The following is a 24076-nucleotide window of genomic DNA, read 5'->3' as shown; positions in this document are numbered from 1 at the left end:
ATAAGCCTTATTAGACAGGGATCCTTTAAGATATATTTGAAAACTGACACAATTGCAATCATCAGGAGTGGTACAGTGTAACATTGAAATGATAACACCATAGACACATAGCTTGCATACTGTAAGCATTTAGGCTATATGTTCTGGAAGAGAAATACCTACCTGCCAAACAACACCTGAGCATAAAACATTATGACGAATATATATCGTAATCTGTAATGATATATGAATAATTATCATATCAATCTTGAATTGAGTTTTATCCTGCTTAGCTGGATGAGAAGCCAAACAAATCCACCGCAGTGGTGGAAAAAGTACTCACAAATCTTACTTAAAAGTATCAATACTGTAAAGTTTTAAATCAAGCAAAAGTCTGGTATTCAAACTAAAAGTACAAAAGTATTGGTATGCAAATGTACTTAAAGTACGAAAAGTAGAAAGTATACTCATTATACAGAATGTCCCATTTCAGAAGTTTTCAAATGTATAAAATGTCAAAACATTGTGACGCATTGTGAGATCGTCTATTTTCAAATGGCTGAAATGTCGGGCTGAAGTGGTTAATATATGATTTGTAATGATCAAAATGTACAAAGTAACTACTAACTAGTTTTCAAATAATTGTAGTGGAGTAAGAGTACAATATTTGCCTCTGAGATGTATGTAGTGAAGTAGCCTATAGAAGTAAAAGCATTGAAAATGGGAAATACTCAAGTAAAATAAAAGTACCACAAATTTGTACAAGTACAGTACTTAGTTAATTCCCACCACTGTTCATATACTGTATATATCATAATCAAATTTCAGGTGAGTTTTACCCAAAGTGCCAGTCATAAATATCTGTTTTAAGATAGTTAATATATACTCATCTTATAATTACTAAATAGTACCTTGAACACAACATAGTTGTCTTAGATATTTATTCATGTATATTTTATTATCATCTTATTAACCATAGAATACTAAACACTGTTGATTTTCACCCGGACAATTATATTTTTGTAATTTTCATAATGTTGCTGATGTCTGAGGTGGGTGGGTGGGTATTTCAGTACCTTCATGATGCTCATCATAGAAGGTAGGTAGGTTTGTTTCCCTGCCCACATCCCTGTTTTCTTTCTACAGGCAGGTGTTCGGGTGAATTTCACCCACGTTTAGTGATAGATTTCTTTTTTCACTGGACCATTCCCAGGAATGGGTAGCCTGGTAGAACCACTCCCCCTGCTGGACAACATTTGCATTCTGCCAGCTGGGTGAGTCTGGGATCTCTCAGGCAGAGACGATGTTGTGCTCCGGTTGAATACTGGCCGGAGCGATGTGTGGCTGTATGGGTCCGCTAGAGGCGGGATCAACACGAGACTTATGACATATTGAAGCTGTGCCACAGCACAATGTAAACACAACCTAACAAGACGACAACTCGAAGTATTTTTTTGTTCTGCTGCTTCCGGGTTCATCGTTTCTGCCTGAGAGATCCCAGAAGCAGGCAGGAGGACTAGGAGGGAACTTGTGAACTCAGTACTGCCGCAATCTGGCGGAGTCAGGTTAAGGAATGGTTGGACCAAAGGAGAAGTTTTGATGAAATATTAAAGAAGAGTACCTCAAGTTGCCATGTATTGCTGTACTTAATATATTTTGATAAGAAATATTTTGTTTATGGAATATTTTACATTGGGCAAGTGATGTTTAGTGATGGTGTAACAAAAAATATGTTTAGGGTTAAGCAGGCAATATTGTTGTTGTTCAGTGCACAGTAGCCTGAGCTAATGTGTTTAGGTTTCTGGTCTAGAGGGGCGGGTCGCGGCAGCGATTTGCGCACGCCCTGATTGATTGGATCTCACAGATCTGTCAGTCACCCCCGGCCCCTCCTTCCCCCCCCCCCCCCCAGTGCAGCGCTACGTCACATCATTTGGAGCGACGTCCAACCAGAAGGGTTGACTCCCACTTCCAGCCCAGAGCGGCCAATGCGTTCCTCCAGGCTTTCAGTTTTTGAGAGGATGTGGATTGTCCTCCACTTTTGCTTTCTGACAAAACTGAAGCGTACGCATTCTGAAAAGTGGAAAATCAGAGTTTCAAAAACATAATGGTTACTCCTGTCGGGCAGAAAGCTCTCATCTCTGTATTATAACTTTTTGTGGGGGGGGTTCTTTGCAAATGCCCTACTACAGCGTCACACTAAAGCATCCAAAGTAGCAGATACACATGCTCGAAATGCGTCTCAAAACCAGCTTGTAGATCTGCTACTTTTGCTGCTTTTGAATTTCAGTCCTGAAAAGTAACAGTTTTAGACATATGAGCTTTCCACCCGACAGTGACGATATGCAATGTATTGAATTCATTTAACACCGTCAAGAGTATAAAGATATATAAGGGCCCATTTGGATTCCAACTTTCCATCATTTAGCCCGGGACCACTTGGAACCCCCCCCAAGAACCACTGGTGGTCCCTGGCCCACTGAAAACCACTGATTGCGCACTGCGCAGTGTACACATCGTCAGAACAAGTGATCAGAAACAACCTGCCATATGTGCGACTAACATAAGCAATGTGTTTTGCAGAAAATTGCATGAGGCTGATTTTTAGGAAAAAAATAGTGGCATGTTGTCCTCGGCCTAGTGGAAATGTGTGTATAATTTCACGGAAATTGCACACTGTGTTTGTGATTTGTGGCAACGAACCAATCATTTGAGCTTTGGAAGCCAATCTTAGCCAATCAGGATGGAAGATGGGAAATGGTGCAGATCCGTGTTGATCACATGACTATGGAGATAGTGTCTACCGAATTGTGTGATGTATGGATAAAATGTGTACGAGTAATCTGCAGAAATGTGTTTTGCCTAAATCGGCCTCATGGTGGCGCTATAACAGGCCGTTGAAGAATATTTGGGGCAGAGGTTCATCGTTGGCATCCAGGGAGTGTGTGTGCAAAGTTTGGCATGGATCGGGCCAACGGTGGCGGAGATTAGCTGGTAACGGACAGACGGAAGGACGGATGCACGCACACACAGACAGAGTGCAAAACATACTCTCTCCCCATGCCTTCGGCCTGGTGGAGACAACAACAACTGATGTCACAGGACAGGAGCATATGCAAACAATTTACAATTTAAGCATTTAGCAGACACTCCTATATCCTGTGTGACATTGGAATAAGCATGAATTCTAGTCAACAAACAACAAGGTAAATTAGTCACACAAGTAGAGTGCAGAGAGAACAATCCAATCTAGTCCCTCAAATAAACTAGGATACTACGTGTAGTGGCGATTAGTCTGCATCCACCAATCACAGAAATAGTGTTTACACAAACACTCAAAAATGGCCATTCATTATCCATGGCATTCAATGTTTGTGTTAGTTTTGTTACACACACCCTCAAAGCTGCACATAGGAGCGCTCCTCAAAAAACAAACTCAAATCAAACCAGCCACTGAGGCACCAGCACCACTTATAGAATGTGGGATTAGAATGAGCCCAATGTCCAGTCAGTTTGTGGTGGTGTTGATTCCATGTTCTGTGACAGGAAAATATAAGCAAACATGATGGAAAAAATGTCTGCCTTTGCCCTGATGCTGGTAAGATAGTGTGCACCTTCCTGCCTATGCCAAGGAACTTAAATAAGAAGGAAGAGAAGCGCTAAACGCCGGGCGTGCGCCATTCAGCAAGATGTAAGCAAGGTGGACCAGCTTGTGAACAAACACTATTTCTGAACGATTGTGGCCCTTGTCATATAATCGGATCAGGAATATAAAACAAGACATATGACAGGTTGTTTCTGATCACTTGTTCCGACGATGTGTACACTGCGCAATTTTGTTGAGGCATCTAAACGGCGTAAGGTATCGTTTCTGGATCTGTATTATCGCAAAGATATGGATAACAGCACATACTTTGGCACAGCCAGAAACATACACGAAGTCTGTGCTTAATTATGCAGCGTGCAAATAGAAAAGCAATGTGTGATGATTCCTTTATTTTCCTAATTATTATTTTGACCAAGGTCAAAGCTGGTCCATCAAACCCCCGGCTGCGGCCTGGTCCAGGCACCTTGGCTGGTAATCCAGCATGACAGTGTATTGAGAAAATTACGTAGATGTCCCTTCCTTCGAAGTTCCTTTGGTGGCTACTAATTCTGTGCTCTTCTTACTTCGCAAATAAAAAGAAAAGCATGTAGTTGGAACACAAATTAACTGAAATAATATGGCTGTAATCAAAATAATTCTACCAAACAAAACATCAACAAAATAAATAAACCCTGATTAGCTCACACACCGAGCTAAAGAGGTTCTTAAAGGGATTGCTGAGTGGTGATGTGTATCATATGAGGTGCATTTTGTGCCAAACAAGCAGCCACAAAACTGTATTTGTGGTTGTTTTTTGATCTGTCGTTTGGATTGTTCGGTTCGCAAGCATTTTTATATGCTACATTGTAATGCTCAGCTGTCACCAAGCAGAAAATCATCCTTCTAACTCTGCCTGCCCCGGTGCCCCCCCCCCCCTCTCTCTCCTCTCCTCTCCTCTCCTCTCCTCAGGCTCTTGAGTCCGGGCGGTGTTGAGCACATAAAACTGGATAGAGCCCTTCCATCAGCAGTAGTCGGGCCGCGCGCCCCTGTCCATGTAGCTGGTCTGCCTTAGGGTGCCATGGCCACAGGAACCCAGGGCCACCGTGACCACGTCCTGGAGAAAGCCAAGCTCACGCCGGCCACCGGGAGGCGCAGGAGAGCCGAGGGGAAGCCCAAGAAGAACTTCCCTTGTCAAGTGTGCCAGAAGGCCTTCAACAGCGTGGAGAAGCTGAAGGTGCACTCGTACTCACACACCGGAGAAAGGCCCTACCGCTGCTCGCACCCTGACTGTACCAAGGCCTTTGTCTCCAAATACAAGCTGCTACGGTACAGACACACCATTTAGTGGTTAAAGATGTTGATTTGACGATGATGTTGAAAATAATTAACAATGAACAATAATGATAATGATAATGACAATGCACTCTAGTTTTCACACTGTGTGTGTGTGTGTGTGTGTGTGTGTGTGTGTGTGTGTGTGTGTGTGTGTGTGTGTGTGTGTGCGTGTGCGTGTTGTCTTCCAACATGAAACCCTAGTGTCCCTATATTATGGAGTGAACAATGAACATTCCGAACAAAATAGCGGAACTGCAATCTTGCAAATTGACTATTGTCAAAGAAGAGATGTGGTATAAATTGAAGGGAAAAAAAAGTATGAGCCTAATTTAGTCCCCTGGGGGACACCGGTCAATTAAGTGGTTAACAGAAGATTTGCTTATAATTCACGATTCTCACGGATCTGTACGAGAAAGAAAGGGTGGTGATTCAGCACTACAAAAAGGTGGGTGCAAAATCAGGCTACTTTATTAAAGTTAAGCCAACTAATAAATGAACCTGAACCTGAACATCAGGGCTTACCTCCTGTTTTACCTCTTTGTAGTGCTCGGATCCTTTTTTGTTCTGTAGTCCCGTTGAGACTTCTAGAAGCACCAACCGTACCTTTTTATTAACTTTTGTACCTCCACTGAGCGCATTGCTTGATGTCTTTTATTTTTTTCTCTCATGCGTCTGTGTTCAAAGGCATATGGCAACTCACTCGCCAGAGAAAAACCACAAGTGTTTATACTGTGAGAAAATGTTCCACCGCAAGGATCACTTAAAGAATCACCTGCACACTCACGACCCCTACAAGGAGGCGTTTGCCTGCCAGGAGTGCGGCAAGAGTTACAACACCAAGCTGGGCTTCAAGCGCCACCTCGCCCTGCACGCGGCCAACAGCGGAGACCTCACCTGCCAGGTGTGCCTGCAGCCGTTCGCCAGCACCGGCGTGCTCCTGGAGCACCTCAAGACGCACGCCGGCAAGTCCTCCAGCGGGACCAAAGAGAAGAAGCACCGGTGCGAGCACTGCGAGCGCCGCTTCTACACCCGCAAGGACGTGCGGCGCCACATGGTGGTGCACACCGGACGCAAGGACTTCCTGTGCCAGTACTGTGCGCAGCGCTTCGGCCGGAAGGACCACCTGACGCGCCACGTGAAGAAGAGCCACGCCCGCGAGCTGCTGAGGGTCAAGACGGAGCCGGCCGACCCGCTGGAGCCGTTCGCCTGCGGCCTGGCGCCGTCCGGGGGCGAGCTGCCGCCGGGCGCGCTGGCGCCCTCCCGGCAGCTCCAGCTCGGCATGTACCCCGTCCTGGACGCCCCCGAGGCGCTGCCCAACCCCGCGCAGCACCACCCCTTCTCTCTAAAGTACCCGCTGGGCCCCAACTTTACCTCATACACTGCCTCCGCTCAGGAGCGAGAGCAGAACCTAAAGGGAGAACTGGAGACGTACCTGATGGAGCTGCAGAGCGCCATGCCCTCCTCCTCCTCGTCGGCGGCGGCGGCGGGGGCCGAGGACGCCCACCAGCTCCCCTGCGGCTCCAAGCTGGAGTTGGAGCCGCAGGTGGCGAGCATGCTGGAGGAGCAGCAGCAGCGCAGCGAGGAGGTCTCCCTGTCCAAGATGGCCGTCGGCGCCGCCACGCCGGTCTCTGCGGCGGTGGCGGCGGCGGCGGCCGCGGCGGCGGGCGACTCGCTGGCCTCCTCCTCCTCCCTGCTGGACTTTTCGCAGCTCTTTAACTTCCTGCCTCTGAACGCGCCGCAGTACAACCCAGCGGGAGGTGGCGGTGGCGGGGGGCTCTGTGTCCCCTATCCCCCCGGCGCCGAGGAGCCCATGTCCTTAGTCCAGCTGCCCCCCCAGCTACCCCCAGACGGCGGGGGCCCCGAGGGGGCCGACGGCTCCCTGCAGGGGCTGGCCGCTTCCTTCATCTCCAACCATGGCACAGCCACCACACTGCCCCGCTTCCACCATGCTTTCCAGTGATAGAATATGTACTGCTACGCACGCACGCACCCACGCACGCACGCACGCACGCACGCACACGCACGCACACACACACACACACACACACACACACACACACACACACACACACACACCAACACTCAGTCTATTCAGTGCAGTTAGTGATGCCAGTAAAACACACACTGACACACACACACACACGCACGCACACACGTACGCACACACACACATGATTGCAAAATATGACATGATAGCACTTCTGTGCAGTATATATGAGTGCAGACACTGACATAATCGATAGACGTATATGTGATGATCGGCACTGAGAGTACACACACACACACACACACACACACACACACACACACACACACACACACACACACACCTCGACAAGTGGTTTGGCTCAGTCAGCATTTGAATGGGTACTGTTGGGATATCTTTTTGAGAATAACGCAGATCCTCATTACAACGTTGTGAACCCTGAGCACCATGACCACCACCACCACTATACGCAATCATCTTTTTGGGATTTGGCGTTTTCATATAGATTAATTGAAATAGAAATAAGATTGCAGTGATTTTTTTCCTTTCTTTTCCACTCTATACCTAACTGCACCCCCCCCCCCCCCTTCCTTGCTTTAGAATTTATTGACTTTAGCGTGCAGATTTTGCATTGTATATTGTTTTTTTCATATAGCACTTTGAACTATTGTGATGTCAAGTCGTCACAATTGAACTTTTGTCATAATGCGTCTTCGTTATACTATTTGTGGTAAGTTTTTTTTTGAGCGATCCACAAACTCATCCTTGGTTTTGTTTTTGTTTTCTACACTAGGTACTGAGTAGCAACTACTGAGCAACAGTATTACGGTTTTCATATTTCACTTTGGTAGTTGATCCGTGACAGTTTCACCTCAACTCTTCAACAGGGCTGCTTTTTTTCATTTTTTTTGTCAAAAACGTAAAATATCTCTCTAGGTCTTTATTGAACAAGCCCCATCCTCCCCAGCCCCCAAATCAAAGTCAACCAAATGCAAACACGCATGGCTGCTAGTTAATGAAATGTGCAGTGTTATCCATTCAGCGGGCTCCGAACAGCAACATGTCAGGCATGTCATGTTGCTGCGTCGGCCACATTCGACTCACTCCCACTAAAGTCCATCTAATCCGATGTATACCTCGCTGTACGCCCGTGTCACGCGCCAAAAACAGCTGTTGTGAGCTTATACATCTGCTATTTTCGGCACGCAACGCCACGGTATGACGGAGCATACATCAGGCGTTGGAGACAAGACAGCAGAGCCATAGCGACCCCAGCTGGAGAGCAAAAGCTCAACTATACGGATCTGGGTCAACGGGCAACAATGAAACGGACACGTTTCCACGCTGAGATCCGACCATTCATTCACACTCCGGGTCTGAACCGTGGCACACAACAAACACTGCTGAGCTATTACTGTAGGCTTTTCCAAACGGCTAGCTGACAGTGATCCATCCCTGCTTACTGACTGGAGGGGTGTGTTAACCTATGGCCATCAGCACCGGGGAACTGTGTTCTGCATTAATTATGGTGTGTTAGACTAGTTCAATGTTGTGTCCCTGCTGATGGTTTTGAACATGGCTACTGACCTGTTCCCTTTTACCCCTCTTGTTAATGTCATTTTGTTTTATTTATCAAAGGGCTAGTTTTATACAGGAAAGAAGCACACAGTCTCCTATCCGTGGTCAAAAGGAATTAGGATAGAAATGGGTCGGTTGGCAAAATCGCACGTGACATGAAGTATCGCTTGCCAATAAGCTACTGTATGTTTATTTTTTGGTAAAGCAGCATTTCAGCTTCTAAGAAATGCATCATCCTTTTACAACTTTGTTGGGAACTACATCTACATTTTAACTTTAAACCTGAATCCCATCAGCCATGTATATCACTAGTATTTTTCATTCCTGTAGTCTACATAAAAAATATGTATTAAATAACGGCCAAATACACACAAACAGACGATGAGCACACAGGCCATGATCAAAATGTCCTTGTACAACTGCTTATAAAGCCAAGGCTGCCCATTTACACAGTTCAACTAGAATTTAAGATCTATGTTCAAATACTAGGCAGAGAAATGCTTGCATTGTTCGTATATACAATACATCATAATGAACAGTGACGTACAGTGATGTCATTATTGAGAAATAAACCCTGACAGGCTGATGTAGGTCTTGAAACACCCTGAAGGGGTTTATTTCTCAATAACGACAGCCTCGCCCCCATAATCAATATTTTGACACGAGTATGTAGGGAAGACTGCTCTATTCACTGAGCAACGAGGGTGTCTATCTCCTTTATCATATACTAAACCGAGGGAGCTTGTAGATTGACTATTTCCACAATAGTTAAAAAGTAGGTATCAATTACCCAACCCATGGTATTCATACGTTGAGTTGGTGCTTCAAATGTGAGCTCTACGGACTGAGCTATTTTTTTTTATTTTTTTTTAAGGATTACGTCCGTAGAACCGGTCTGTTTGCCATGTTAGCCATTTGAACTTCACGTTCAGATATTTCCTATAATCCTATACAGACAAAATTGACATGTCCAAACGGCCTTTATCCAAAATTCCATTAAATGGAAATTATTACAAATGCACGTTTGTTCACCGCGTGAGATGTTGAAAAATGACATTTCTCCACTTTCTGTGGCAGCCGGCTGCACCTTTTATCTGGAATTCTGAACTGAATGCTATACCCCGGAGTGAAATTTGCATAATTATTCCCGTAGTTTTGGCTTTGTTGGCAGTGTCACAAACTATTGAAAAGTGTCATTCAACAAAAACTTTTTTTTTAAGTGTCATAATCATGGATATAAATTAGCCTTAAGTGTATGAATGTAGAGCAGGGCTGTGATGAAAAAGAGTGTGTTCTTAGCAAACCTTCCTTGGATTAAAAAAAAATACAAAGTTTAAAGAAATCCTAGGCCAAAGCATGGGTGATTTAAGGCCTATTCATACGGTGGCCACCGAAACGGTGGTTAGTAAAAACTGAGAGATGTGTTTGGATGAATGGTGAGTCGCTTACCACCCATGTTGTAGTTTTCGGTGTACACCTAAAACTGAAGTATGACTAGGCCTTTACACTTCTGCCACTCAAAACTACATCTGAAATCATGGTGCTACAGAGATGTGAACTGAGAGACGTATAACCAAGACATGTGCCAAGAGTCAGTAGGGCATTAATTCATGTTAAAAAAAAGTTACATTCATTAAAGGTTTCTAACATTTTCTAAAATGTACAAAGATATTCAAAACAGTGAAAATAGCAGACCTACAAGCTGCAGTTTTTGATGTGTTTTAACTTTTAGCAGTGATACTGAACAGTGACAAGCGAAATCTGTGCTTTGGCAAAAACATTTGATGTAACATGTCGCTTGACAGAAATGGCCAATTTTTGCCTCAACACCATTTTAAAGTGAACATGCATCCTTTTGATGAGCAACATGCCAAGTTCACACCTTTTGCAAGCATAATTTGGCCACATATAAAGCAAGGATAAGAATAGGTGAAACAAATGGCACAGCACTTTGGAATGAATGAATTAATCGCTGTTGTTTTGATACTTTAATTTAATCAAGTCCTCGTTCTTTATTCCAGTAAATTAATTCAAGGTGCCTAAAAAAAGGAAAAAAGGAATCCACTGACACTTGCTTGGAAGACTTTAGCCTACTAAAAGTGTTAATTCAGACATCAGGAAAAAAAACGGATCGGTACCTTGGCAGTAACATGGAAGCGCCTGTCACTTTAAATTAAAATGAGCTAAAATCACTAAAATTAACTACAGTTATGACTGTGATACATAATATAAAGAAATCCTTACCAGCATGGCAAAAAAACCCAGATCAGAAAGTAGACTTTTTCAAATTGTTTTGTTTTTGTTTTTTTTGTTTCATTCCAAGCAACTCGAACTTTGCAGTACAATCTTTGTTTGTCTCAGTGAGTGAAAACAGGCTATCCAAGTGCTCATTCCCACCAATAAGTGTCCTTTGTAAATGAAGCAATGTAAAGTATATATGCTGCTCAGTCAGTCATCAGCACGGACAAAGTCATATAGCCCAACGCACAAGTCGCCATCGCAGCAACTGCACCAGACTTGGTTGCGAGTTGCTGCATCTTAGTATACCCTCTATGTGTTTAGTTTAGTTTATCATGCAATATCATGCATACTGTACACTATCAGCATGTGCCTAATAGTGTTGCCATTTACCTCACATAATCATATACTCTGTTGCTCCGAGAATCAAAAAAGGTAAAACAATAGTGTTAAGATTCTCCTATTCCTCTCATGACTGACGGGATTTGAGGGAACATGAATGGAAATAGTACAATTGTTTTAAGGGTCGTGTGATGTGGAACTGAATGTGTCATGTTTTTAAAGCATTATGGAAGTTTGCTATTTGTATCTTGTGAAGGTTTGTGGTTCTACAAGAAATTTTAGCAAGCCGCTATATGGTAATTGTTTTTGTTTTGTAATCATAGCACTTTTTGTACATTGAATGCCTTTTGTTTTCTCCAATACCTTTTTGTTTAAAACCTTTATTACAAAAAAAATGTGTAGATGATATATTTAGCTCTTTAGAGAACAATAACATGTAAATACAATATAAAATGTTTTATTTTTACAGGTACAATTTTGACAGTGTTTTTTCCTATCAAAGTGTCATTTTGCTTTACTTGCACAAGTGCTCTGTGTTTCTCATTGAGGAGTCTTGTAACAGTTAGTGTACCCTAGTAACCCTACCTAGTGTACCCTAGTACCCTAGTGTACCCTATAGTAACCCTACCTTGAAATTCACATTTCTCATGTTTTAGATGATGCTCTTTGTTTGTTTGATTCAGCCCTATATAGGTGAGATCACACAGGCAATTTTACAGCATGCCGACTATAGCACTTATATACATTATGTTTAGTTTGTTGTTCAAAAAGTCAATATTTGATTTTGTTAAAAAGAAATTACTTGAGTTCAGCCTTCTCATTGTTTCAAGTCTGAAGACTGTTTTCAAGTGAATAGATCTAATCTATAATTTCATTGTGAAGCCCGCCTTGTTTAAAGGACCATGGTAACACACTGGCTGAATCCAGTGAAGTCTTGGGGACATTTTTATTTTAAAATCTCTCTTTCGATTCAGACCCTGTTGCAAATAAAAAATTAAGCTAATTTAGGTTCAAAGTTGTAAGAAGAAAAGCTACATCTGATTTGTGGATCAGACCTCTCTTATTCATCCAGCAACCTACTCCAGTAGCTTAGCTCACTGGTGAAAGTATTGGGAGGAAAAGACACTTTGCTAATCAATCACATACCGAACCGAACAATCAATTGTCCAAATTCATACGGCAGCCATTTTGATCTTAAATCATAGGCTACTCACTTGATGGAGTGGGTTTTCTCACCCCCAGAAAAATGGCCGCTGAATGAATATGAAACTACCTCCAATTGTCCCTGGGGGTATTTTTGACATTGGAAAGGATAATAATCTTTTTTGTTTTTGTCACTTGAGCTCAACTGAAATATTGCTTTGGCCGTTTATTTTTCTTTTAGTTTTTTTGCTACATTGGCAATGGCATTGCAGCCGATGTGCCTGGTGTCCCCATTTTGGTCATTAGTCGAAAAGGTTAAATGTTTGTTTATCAGAACAATAGACATGATCTGATCTAAAAGCTCAAAATGGTTGCATTGTGAGCTTGTAGGTCTGAGGAAAAATGAATAACGTTCAAGTGGTTTAAGTTAGATGACTATATTTTTCTTTCTTTTTTCCCCCCAAAAATACATATAGGCCTACTGTATATCAGTCAAAAATATTGGTAATCGGTGGTCTTCTAGCTAGTACTTTGTAGAGTACGCTGCCCTCCTGATGAACAAAGCAAGATGGGAGATGCTCTTCAGTGAGAGACACAGACCTTCAGCAATTCATGTCAACCTTCGTTATGAGCTTCAGTGTGGTACCAGTGAACATTATTGAATGTGTATGTAAGAAACACTGCAATACTGCAATATTTCTTCTTTTTTTTGTATTGGATTGAGCTGCTAACATATACTTCTAAAGCTCCTTAAGGTGCTACAGACCTCTTTTCTAGTTCTTAATTGTATCGTTTTTACAAAACAAATTATCCAGTTTTAGCTGAACAGTTGGTCTGCCCGGTCATGCTATATAGCTCCATCTGTTTTTTGTTTGTTTTTGTTTTGTACTGTGACTTTTGTAGTCTATTTACAGACTTGCCTGTAATATCACATGCTTTTTTTTTTTTTTCTTCACCTGTGTGTTGTGGTTTTGGGGGGAGCTTTGTCGCAGTGGGAGATGTTGAGTCGAGTGGATTCACACCACAGAGACAGTGACCCTCGGTGAAGATGATGATGAAGATGACTCCGCATGACACGATTCATATAATGAGGAATTTCAGAGGCAAACTGCATTCCAGCCATGTTGGTTTAGTTATTCATTTGCATTTCAACAATGCCATCCTGTGATAATGATGGACTCGTTGCTAATCCTCTATATTTTACTTCAAATCTATTTTACAAACTACTGTTGTATTTTTATATAAATATAGGCAAAAAAGTAATTCACACAAACATATATAAATATATGTTTATAAAGTTGTGTAAAATAGAAATTAACGCTGCAGCTTTTGATCGAGTTTTTAACATTGACATCATCCAAAGAGGCAGATTATTTATTGTCTGGCTGGCAGAATAACATGATCTGATCTTGATACCTTGCTGCTACAAGAGAGAGAGAGACGAGCTGCAGTCTTCAACTCCAGTGTTTTTACACAATGTAATGAAAGTTCAATAAACAAAAAAGAAGGATCCACTAGCATGACTGACTGGTAATTAATTGCTAATGCTCACACACTGTGTGAACAGGAGACAGAGAGAAGGGAGATGATTTGTGAGTTAATCTGTGTCTGAGTACATCTCATTTCAAGCAATTCTTTATAATGTCAGAGCCACTCGGTATTGAGTTGACGGTATTGAGCCATACCAGGAATGGATTGTGTAAAAGTTGTATTCATTGATGAATTTTGGGGGCTCTAACCACTTGAACCCGATATACTTTGTTGACAGGAGTCCTCAAGGGATCTATGTTAGGCCCCCCTCCTTTTTTCCCTCTACACCAAATATCTTCATCGAAATAGACTAATATACTGTACGTCGTCGCACAACAGTGTCATGCAATAATAGTGAAAATATCAGATCTACAAGCTCATGGCACATCGCAATACGATCCCTTGGAGCTTTTAGATCTGCTATTTTCAGCACTATTTTTTTAATCTTCAGAAAAATGTCACAACTGTTCCATAGGCTAGATTAGCCTATTTGTTGATTAAAGCATCAATTATCTGAAGATAAGATGAGGTAAATCGTTTGCCAGCCAAGTCTATGGACTTTATTTGTTTGTTTAGGCACTAAATGACAAAGTAAGACGTCATGTGGCCGATATAAACATACCTTGCAACAAATTTTGTTTCATACAACAAACAAGCCAGGATGGTTAAAGGAAAGAAACAGTACAACTGTAACCAATGTAGAAAAACACCAAGAATGGTGGGGTGGGGAGGGGGGGGGGGGCATGCCGTCCCACACATGACGCCCTGGGTGGGCATGCTTAAAACTAACAGTTTTTGGGTCCATAGACTTGGCTGCCACCTCGTCATGTAGCAGCCAAGTCTATGGACCCCCTGCCCTTGACGTACAAAAGTGCGTGCCATAATGACAGTGACATAATGTACCCCAGGAACATAGGCTACAGTAGCAGAAACACTATTTACAATGCTGTGTAAACGCATCAGGTTTTATTGAACTAGAAAACCAGAAGTAAATAATTGCAACCTCTTTAAACAGGCTACCGTATGTAAACAAACAGACTGCCTGCCTGCTGCTGTCTCTTACAGTTTGGGACAATGTTTGATTGTTTGGTATGAAGGCTATTCATCAATGTCAATGGATGGAAAAGTAACAAAGTACATTTAATTACGTTCAATTTTGAGTAGGCCATGCTTCCCTTTTTATACTATAGGCTACTATACTTCTACACCTAGAGTAAATATTGTATTTTTGCGCTAGCCCCTGCTATGCCCAGCTTTGTGTGCTTGTGTGTACCACGGAATGTGATTATTTGATTTGCTGAGCAGGGAATGAGATTATGTATGAGATTGATAAAAGCACTTCACCCGAGAGATATTTTTTTTTAACCCCACTACAATTATTTGGCAGCTTTATAGGCTTAGTTGTTTATTGCTTTGCAGATCTAGGCTAGCCTATTAATACAAAACATGTATACTGACATATTTTATGTAGCTAGATTTGTTAATATAGGTAAAAGCTATACCCAGCGACAACAATTAAATCAACCCCATGCACCTGCAAATTTTAAGTTATGGACAAATTAATGCATATCACAAATGTAAAAAAACGAGCAAAGAATGTGATGCCAATATAGCCTTGGATCAAGAATCATTTGAAGCTTTCCCCATGTCTGACTACTTGCATCCCCTTTAGCCACTTGCAGTGTACTTGCAGTGCAATGCATCTATAGTCCTGACTCCTGATCGAATACCAATACATAGGCCTACTTTTGTACTTTTACATGGGTCTGGTAAAGATTTAAATCCAGGACTTTTACTGTAGGATATGGCGTTGCTCCTGACTGGCTGACTGACACCCTTCAACTGGGCGTGACCGACCAGACAGGGGTCCCAATTCCATTAACCTCGCGTCACTCACCAGGCTGCAGGCTTTCGTTTCCCATCGTGGAGCAGGGAGGGTGTCTCTCGCTCTCGCCCCCAAAACAGTTTTTTTAATAGTTTTTGGGCCAGTGACACGTGATTCGACCGCGCCAAATTAAAAACTATGGCTGCAGGTTGAGTAAAAAAAAAGTTCAGCACTCACTATAGATATTAGGCTGCTGCTCGTGAGAGCTGCTGTCTATTGTTTGTTTGCATGAGGTAACAATGCCGTCTCCCATCCCCATCGATCGTTTCCTGCAAAGGAACCACTCTCTAGACCTGGGTCCGTGCAGCAGTCCACTGTCTAAAGAACCAACGACACGCTACGGGTGCACCCTGCAGGTGCCTTCCTTCCAGAGGCTTATTCCCCACGGGAACATTGGGAACATTGGGGACAACAAGCCCGCCGTCAGACGACGCGGCTGGTCGAGCGTCATCTTCTGGAAGGAGCTGCGGCACCTGGAGCCCGTGGCGTCCGGGGGCTTCGGCTCCGTCTACAAGGCCGAGTACTTCGGCGAGGCCGTGGCCGTGAAGAAGGTGAAGAAGTTGGCCAAGAACAAGCTGGCGTCGCGGCAGAGCTTCTGGGCCGAGCTGAACGCGGCGCACCTGCGCCACGAGAACGTGGTGCGCTTCATCGCGGCGACGACGTGCTCGCCGGCCACCGCCGACAACGAGGACAACATCGGCACCATCGTGATGGAGTACGCCGGTGACCGGACCCTGCACCGCGTCATCTACGGCTGCACGGAGGACGCGCTGGGCGTGGACAGGTGGTTCCAAATAATCGACATGACTGTCATGACGCAACTGAAGCCAGTTTTACGCGATCGCTATGTTTACACTGAAAACGTGTACATAAACATTCAGATTTCAAATATAAAGTACTCATCACGTGTGCCACGGGTGTTAGGAATTTCTTGGCACAGTGATTCGCATTGCTGCATTCCGCGTTGTTTAATAAACAACTCATGAAAACTCTTGCACACATATTGGTCTGTATTGGCACTTGGCAGGCACTAGTGCTGTCAGGCTATATCGAACACTACGTGTTTCATAGTGCCACACTCCTCCCGACCGATAGGGGCGCGTAGTTGAAACTTGAACGCCTATGGCAAAAAAAACCAGCTCGGATAAAAATGCCTTTTATTAAACTACGCGGAATGCAGCAATGCTAATCGCTGTCCCAGCAAATTCCAAACACCCGTGGCACACGTGGTGAGTGCTTTATATTTGAAATCTTAATGTTTATGTACACGTTTACAATGTAAATGTAGCGATCGCGGAAGTTGGTTCACATGGGCCATGGCGCTCCTCTGTGACAAGCGTCAAGGCTGAACCTGAACTACAACCAGGTCTATGCACTTGCTCAATTCCATTTACAGCCCAATAACTCTATATCAATTATAATAAACGTTCAGATTTAAAATGTAAAGTGCTCACCAAGAATACCCACCCGAGGTGAACTGAATTGTGACATCCGTGGCCCTGGGAACTTTACATTTGAAATCTGAACATAATTTTTGTATAAGGGCTGCCTGTAAAATAAATGGAAGTGCATGATTATGCCTTGGAATCAATATTATTTCATCGAGTCTGACTTTTGCTTTCTATATATATTTATGATTTATAGGCTGAAGATTGTGATTATTACAAAACATACATTAGGCCTACCGGTATTTAAAAATGGCTCAATCTCAACTCATTGTGAGCTTGTAGATCTGCTATTTTCAAAATATCTTTATAGCCCATAACTGGACATTCTGCATAGTGCATAATCATGGTACATTTAAGTGCATTTTGCCAATATTTGTACTTTTACTAAATTAAATATTGTATTCCAGACTATTTATGGTTACTTTTACTTTAAAAATGAGTACTTTTTCCACCACTATCTGATAGTCTTCTTGATGTAATGCTAATGATGGACAGTAACCAGCAGCCATTATTTTCTTTTAGTAGACCTACTGTACATATTAATTTTTGCAAGCATATGATCTTCACTCTGCTACATTTTGGGTAGGCCTAGAAATATTGTAGTTTTGACTCTACTTTATAGGAAGGGTCTGCATGGAACCCCTGGAGCTCAAGCTGGGCAAGACCTATGCTGTAGGGCGTAGCTATCATTTCTTTGGGGGGCGGAAGTACCGCTCAAGGAAATTACGTTGATGCTTTACAAATCAGTTTACATTCTCCGTCAAATGAGTGTTGTGATTGGATTGGTCGGAAAAATATCGTATCCGGGGAAATGCATCTGACGGATGTTTCCGGACCGACACTTCCGCCGATAGCTTCTCTGCCTTAGGTTGTGACCAGGCTTTTCACTTCGCAGATAAGCCTGGGACCAAGGCTACCTGGAGCCTGGACCCAAAGTACAAAAACATAATATTAACCACCATGTTTCAAATCTAGTGACAATAACTTATCTACAAGCTCACACTGTGACATGTTTGTAAATCTATCTCCTAAATTAAAACGGGTATCTTTGAAAAACAAAAAAGGTCCTGCACACTGTCAGACACTTGTCCATGGCCAAATACGTCAACCTAATAAAGAGCAACATTTTGGCAGGTCTCTGACAGTGTGTGGGACCAAAACGCTGTAAATGTATCTCCCCCATTTTCTTTTTCATTTTTTGTGATGAAAAATGTTCAAAATTTCAATAAATGGTGCACCTTTGAATACTTTGGTATATTTACATGAGTGTAAATACTTTGTCCACCACTGCAGGTGGTGCAAGTACTCCAGCCAAATCATCCGTGGCCTCTGCTTCCTCCACTCCCATGGCATCGTGCATCTGGACCTGAAGCCGGCCAATGTTATGGTGTCAAACGAGGATGTGTGCAAGCTGGTGGACTTCGGGTGTTCTCTGAAGCTGGACGGTCCCAGAGGTGCTGATGGTGCTGTGTCGGAGGTGATGAGGCCCCAGTTCAGTCAGATAGGAGGCACATACACGCACAGGTAACCAGGAAGAGTGAGTGGGCACTCAAAGTCTGGCCACATCATCAATGCTAAATTGTCCATTTCTTTCCTAAATGTAAAAATGTAAGAATGAAGGTATGCTTTGGGAAATGGTCTGAAATTAGGCTACATGATTTGAACATTTGACATTGTAAGACCAGATTTTACAAATGAAATCCAAATCATAACAGTTTTCTGAAAAGAGTATGTTGCTATATCAGTGGTGCTTTTTATGTCAAGGTATTTGTATGTATTTGGCCATGGACCCCCCATCTCAAAATATGTTTTGTTCCATATACTGAATATTCTGTCTTAATGGGTTTAAAACCTAATATAATATTCCAACAATTGCTACAACTTGCTACAAAACTTGTGCATAGCCAGGTCTGATAATGATGTACGTTCAAATCTTGTACTTCAGACCATTTTCCAAAGCGTAATTTGTATTCTCTACTAAATGGCCCACCCATAGGCTGGAATGGCTTGCTGCAAGTTGCTGTACCCGGTACAGCAGCTTGCAATGGGCCTGGTCTACAATATTCACTACACCACTAAGATACCACCCATGTAACTGTCAAAATAATTCCTTAATGTCAACAAAGTCTACAATCGCAACACCAGAGGGAGTTCAACAAACCACGTGCAACCCAGATTCGGCTCAAACAAAGGGGTTAAATTAATTTCACTCCTATGCCATTCAAATGTGGAACGCCCTACCAACTTCCATTAAGAAATGTGAATCCCTAGACTCCTACAAAACGGTCAACAAAAACTTGGCTCCTACAAAAAGAGCCTGGCCCCTGTAAAAAGTATGCCCCCCCTTTTTTCATACTGTACATGTAATTCCCCTTTTTGAGTGGTGCAACCACTCCAAGGAACAGCAATGTCTGTGTCCGCCTAACTATGTGGCCATGAGCACGAGAATGACTATTGGTACCAGTAGGGGCGCTGTTTGCCAGAAACAGAGGGGGAGATGGTGCCGCACGTGCTGCACTGTTGCCTGCTAATGAGAGAGAGAGAGAGAAGGGGGAGAGGGGAGTTGCACCACTCAGTTCACATGGGTGTGATTTTTACTTAACTGATGATTTCCTTTTTTTCATAGAAGTCTATATTTGTACATCTTTAAATGTTCTTATGAATTGAAAATGGAGGACAAACAAATCTTAGTGCTTGCTATTTCTGGCTTTATCCTCATAGCAGTTTTTGTATTAACCTGTACTTTCAAATAAATGTTCCCATTCTACATACTATGAATAACATTTTCAATCAATCAATTGAACCCAATGGCCAAGTTTGCGTTGAGGTGCCCAGACTTCTCTTCCTGACTGTATCCCACGCACACAGGGCACCTGAGCTGCTGAAGGGGGAAGGCGTGTTGTGCAAGGCCGACATCTACTCGTTTGCCATCGTCCTGTGGCAGCTGGTGACCCGAGAGATGCCCTACACTGGGAGAGAGAGGGAGTACGTCATGTACGCGGTCGTGGCTTACAATCTGAGGCCGTCGGTCAAAGAGCTGCCCTTCTTCCAGACCCCGGGGGGGCTGGTCTGCACGGGCATGCTGTGCCAGTGTTGGAGCGGAGATGCTCGCTCCAGGCCGAGCGCTCTGGACGTGCTGCGGCAGCTGGAAAAAGTGCAACCCCCCTGAACAAAAAAACAACTGGAAACTCCTGTAGTTGTCCACTGAATCTGGATTGGTTTCAGAGAAGCATCTCGATCTCGCCCACATCAGCTATGCACTGTTATGTGACATTGTAAACTGAACTTATTAAAAATGTTTGTTTTTGTCAGGCCATTCTAAACAATTTTAGTTTGTTTTCTTTTTTTTATGTCAAGCCATTCCAAACTACCTTGGTTTGGTTTTGTTTTCATTTGTCGTCATTTAATGTCATGATATATACTATTTTATCGGTATGAATTGATTTTTTAGAATCATTTTGAAATGCAGCATTGTGGTGTTTTAAATATGGGATTTCATTAAAACATGGTCATACTTAAATTGTTTCAATTTGTTTGTCATATTGTGTAGTATAACAATCCAATTGTCTACATGCACCAGTTAAAGGAGAACTTACTTCACCCATCACTTTGTGAAGAGGGAGGAGGCCTAGCGAGTAGACAGAAATGGTGCGATGTTATAATAATGAGCATGAGAGACGACCATTTATATGGCTGAAGTGCTCCAATAGACGTTGACGTTACAAGACCACCGAGCTGTGCTGATTTATTCAAAGTTTTTGGGGAACCTGTGTAGATTTCTGTACTGGTGATTTAACTATGCACAACAAAATTGTTGTTTAGTTTTTCCACATAACTTTGATAAAGTATTTTGCACCCCTACAAAGGCGACAGTCGAGTAGGAGAACACCAGATGAGGGCCCCAACGTACTGCAAGAAAAAACGGACAAACTGACACTGTTTTGAAATGCAAGAAAAATGCAAAGTGCTTGCTTCTCCTTTTTTCAAGTCACTCTGTTTTGGTGCCAGCCCAACAGTATCCACTCTACCTAGTTTCCATGTATTCTCCAGAGTCTTGGGCCCTCTTCATTGACATAATGAAGTGTGCCAAAACGAACAAGCCCCAAAAGTCAAGTCTCAAAGTGGGGTCCAGCCAGGGTTTCAGGGGTTCCAAATAGACTCAGCCTTTACACTAGGTATCTTGAGACTGTACAAATGGACCCTTAACCATTTGTACACTCAAGATTTGGGGGTCTTTCAAATGAAAAAGGTTGAAAATGACCATGGTGATTAATTATCATCAAAGTGAAACTTTGATTTCTTGCTTGCTTGACGTGGCCGCTTCTTTGGGTAGATGGCGCTGTTTATCACCTCCCCCGTTCTCCTAAACGCTAATTTAGGCTCACTCGCACGACGGTGTCGAGCGTCATAAATAGCTGATCTACAAGCTCACACAGCGTTGCTGATGCCGCGCGGTGTGAGCTTGTTGATCAGATATTTTTACGCGCGACACCGTCGTACTACTGATACTTCGATGCCCCGGATGTTTGGTACCAGTGTTGCCAGATTTTGTATATTTCAATATGTCATATCTGCCCTGTGCATTTTATTTTATTACCAGGCAAACTGTATTAACTTTATTCTTTATTCATATAGGACTATGTTCCAATTCAATCGTTAATTGCAATTATTTTTGTGACAATTAATCGTCACTTACATTTGTGACAGAATCCAATGTCAGTCTGTGGCTAGATGAGGCGGTGGAAAGCCTGGTGAGGCGAGGTTAGTGGCTATAGATGGCTCTGGATGTGAGTACATGTCCCACCACTGCTTATAATAATCGGACGTGGCAACACTGTGCGGTACATAAAGGAAGCACAGGCCTCATTTCATTCCTTTCCGTAAAGAATGCTCTAGAGCTCAGTCGCTGCTCAGTCACTGGCTCACCGCTGTTCGTTTGTTTCCAGCTACACCGATTAAGTCGGCCAGGGATAAAAAGCCATGGTACGTGTCCCTTAAAAACAAAACAAAAAGTTCAAAGTGCCATTGCTTTGTTTTTTTTATGTGCACGTCATTGATTAGACTAGAGGCGAAAATGTAAACATTTCCTCCACGAAAACTAGCAGTATAGCGGTAGCACAGTAGCACACAGGCTAGCTTGAACGGTCGAGTTATGTTCACCGCCCGAAAGCCACTCTGTCCCCAAACTTGGTACAACTTTGCATAAAATGTAACATGTGTGGTTGATTGTACTTATTATAATGCTTGAGCTCAAAGGGGGGTTGTAGTCTGGCCGCCTTCATTTTTTGGCTTCTCTTTGAGCTTTATCCAAGTGAGCAGAGAGACAATTTGCTAACATTAGCATCTCAAACACACGTGCTGCTGATGTCAGTTTGATTCAATAGTTAGACAGAAATACACTTATCTAAAGGGGGTGGCACAAAATAAAAGTCCTTGCGGTATTGTTTCCATTCGGGCCATATGCACTTGTAGAAGTTTTTCCCACTCTTTTCATATCAAGGTATATTATTTAATCCAGTCACGGACCACCATTTGATGAGATTTAGCGTCTCATATCCCCAACTTTATAGTTTTCGTTGGATAATAATTTGTCCAATGCCATGCTGTATTTATTGATGTTGGTAATTGGGAGAGAGAACCGGCTGTCGTTGATCAAAATTACAATTATTTTACATTTTCTAATTGTGTGGACTTGTAAATGAAGTAATGTTAAACAATTTAACACTTGAGACTTTGAGAGCATATTCCATAACATTTGTTTCATTTTTTTTTTCATTGTTACATTGGACTGGAAAGTTTATTTCTGCCAATTGTTCCTTCAGGCTTTCAAGGACTCAGGCAAGGCACCCGTGGAGACCGAGGTGGCCATTCACCGCATCCGCATCACTCTGACCAGCCGAAATGTGAAATCTCTGGAGAAGGGTAACTCAATGTTTACATCATCACTTGGGGGCTAAACTGCTGGGAATGTTGACCTGAGCTATGAGGATAAAAAAATATAATATGATAAACCATGATATTCGTATACGCTATTCTGAGCCAGATGACAAATGTACTGCACCTGCCAGCTTGGTGTTGGTCTCTTGCTGACATATATTTTATTTATTTTAGTCTGCGCAGACTTGATCCGTGGTGCCAAGGAGAAGAGTCTCAAGGTGAAGGGACCAGTCCGCATGCCAACAAAGGTACTGGAGTAAACGTCTTACAAAGTTACAACTGAATGTCTTATTGTGGCAGTATCTTGCTTCTTTGGGTATTTTTCCATCTGATCCTGAGCTATGAGGATAGAAAATATAATATGATAAACCATGATATTCGTATACGCTATTCTGAGCCAGATGACAAATGTACTGCACCTGCAGCTTGGTGTTGGTCTCTTGCCCTTTGTCACTTTCTTCTCAACACGTCCGTTTCCCTTTCCTAGACCCTGCGCATTACCACCAGGAAGACACCTTGTGGGGAGGGGTCCAAGACCTGGGATCGCTTCCAGATGCGGATCCACAAGAGGCTGATCGATCTGCATAGCCCGTCGGAGATCGTCAAACAGATCACCTCCATCAGCATTGAGCCTGGTGTAGAGGTGGAGGTCACCATTGCTGATGCGTAAACCAACCCTGTCTATGTTCCAATAAAGGCAGAGAAATAAGATGGTGTGTCTTGTGGAGTTTGCATGTTTTTTTTCTCCATGTATGCTCCAGTCCAATGGTTCTCAGTCTTTTTCATATCAAGGGCCCCCAAATTGATATGCATTTGGCCAGTGGCCGCTGACCCCCCCCCCTTATTTGAAAGTGCCAGGGAGTTGAGATAAGCTTGTACATCTGCTATTTTAATAGCCAGCATAAATTAATAGTGGCTGCCACTTTGAGAACTAATTAAGCTTTGATGTTGGTCTCTGTAACATCTTTGAATATAGCTCTGACGAAGGTCTTAGGACCAAAACGTTTTTAATTGCACTTTGAGCACAGAGCACTTTATGAGCATGATATAGTAATTGTACTTTTTGTTATATAGTGAGCGAGTCACGTTCG

At 42.8% G+C, this 24076-nt stretch overlaps 3 protein-coding genes across 3 annotated transcripts in view; all 3 read left to right on the top strand.

Annotated features, from left to right (window-relative positions):
- LOC308336773 (zinc finger protein PLAG1-like) overlaps positions 1-6857 on the top strand; it is a gene marked incomplete at its 3' end in the record, with an annotated part of 7588 nt that extends 731 nt beyond the window's left edge. The window contains exons 2-3 of the mRNA XM_080794319.1: positions 4532-4888; positions 5582-6857. Coding sequence (XP_080650445.1) covers positions 4641-4888; positions 5582-6857 — 1524 coding nt within the window. The 5' untranslated portion in view covers positions 4532-4640. The remainder of the gene's footprint in view (positions 1-4531; positions 4889-5581) is intronic.
- An 8982-nt stretch (positions 6858-15839) lies between these two features.
- Positions 15840-20217, top strand: mos (v-mos Moloney murine sarcoma viral oncogene homolog; the record flags this gene model as incomplete). Its single annotated transcript, XM_080793788.1, has 3 exons — positions 15840-16384; positions 18342-18572; positions 19917-20217. The coding sequence occupies 3 exons, from the start codon at positions 15840-15842 to the stop codon at positions 20215-20217; spliced, it is 1077 nt and encodes a 358-aa protein (XP_080649914.1).
- A 1688-nt stretch (positions 20218-21905) lies between these two features.
- On the top strand, positions 21906-23696 carry rps20 (ribosomal protein S20). Its single transcript, XM_080793345.1, has 4 exons — positions 21906-22031; positions 22871-22970; positions 23160-23233; positions 23473-23696. Exons 1-4 carry the CDS (start codon positions 22029-22031, stop codon positions 23653-23655), a joined length of 360 nt encoding a protein of 119 aa, XP_080649471.1. The 5' UTR covers positions 21906-22028; the 3' UTR covers positions 23656-23696.
- Positions 23697-24076: the final 380 nt, after the last annotated feature.

The sequence above is a fragment of the Protomyctophum bolini genome (assembly GCF_963924005.1).
Source record: "Protomyctophum bolini genome assembly, chromosome: 21".
Classification (NCBI taxonomy): domain Eukaryota; kingdom Metazoa; phylum Chordata; class Actinopteri; order Myctophiformes; family Myctophidae; genus Protomyctophum; species Protomyctophum bolini.
Note: the sequence above shows the minus strand (reverse complement) of the source record. Positions and strands in the feature narration are given on the sequence as shown.

What these genes read in the sequence shown, in the direction of transcription:
- rps20 (XM_080793345.1), top strand. An exon ending in TGTGAAATCTCTGGAGAAGG is followed by an intron (nt 22,971 to 23,159) that starts GTAACTCAATGT and finishes TATTTATTTTAG; the next exon opens with TCTGCGCAGACTTGATCCGT. An exon ending in CAGTCCGCATGCCAACAAAG is followed by an intron (nt 23,234 to 23,472) that starts GTACTGGAGTAA and finishes TCCCTTTCCTAG; the next exon opens with ACCCTGCGCATTACCACCAG.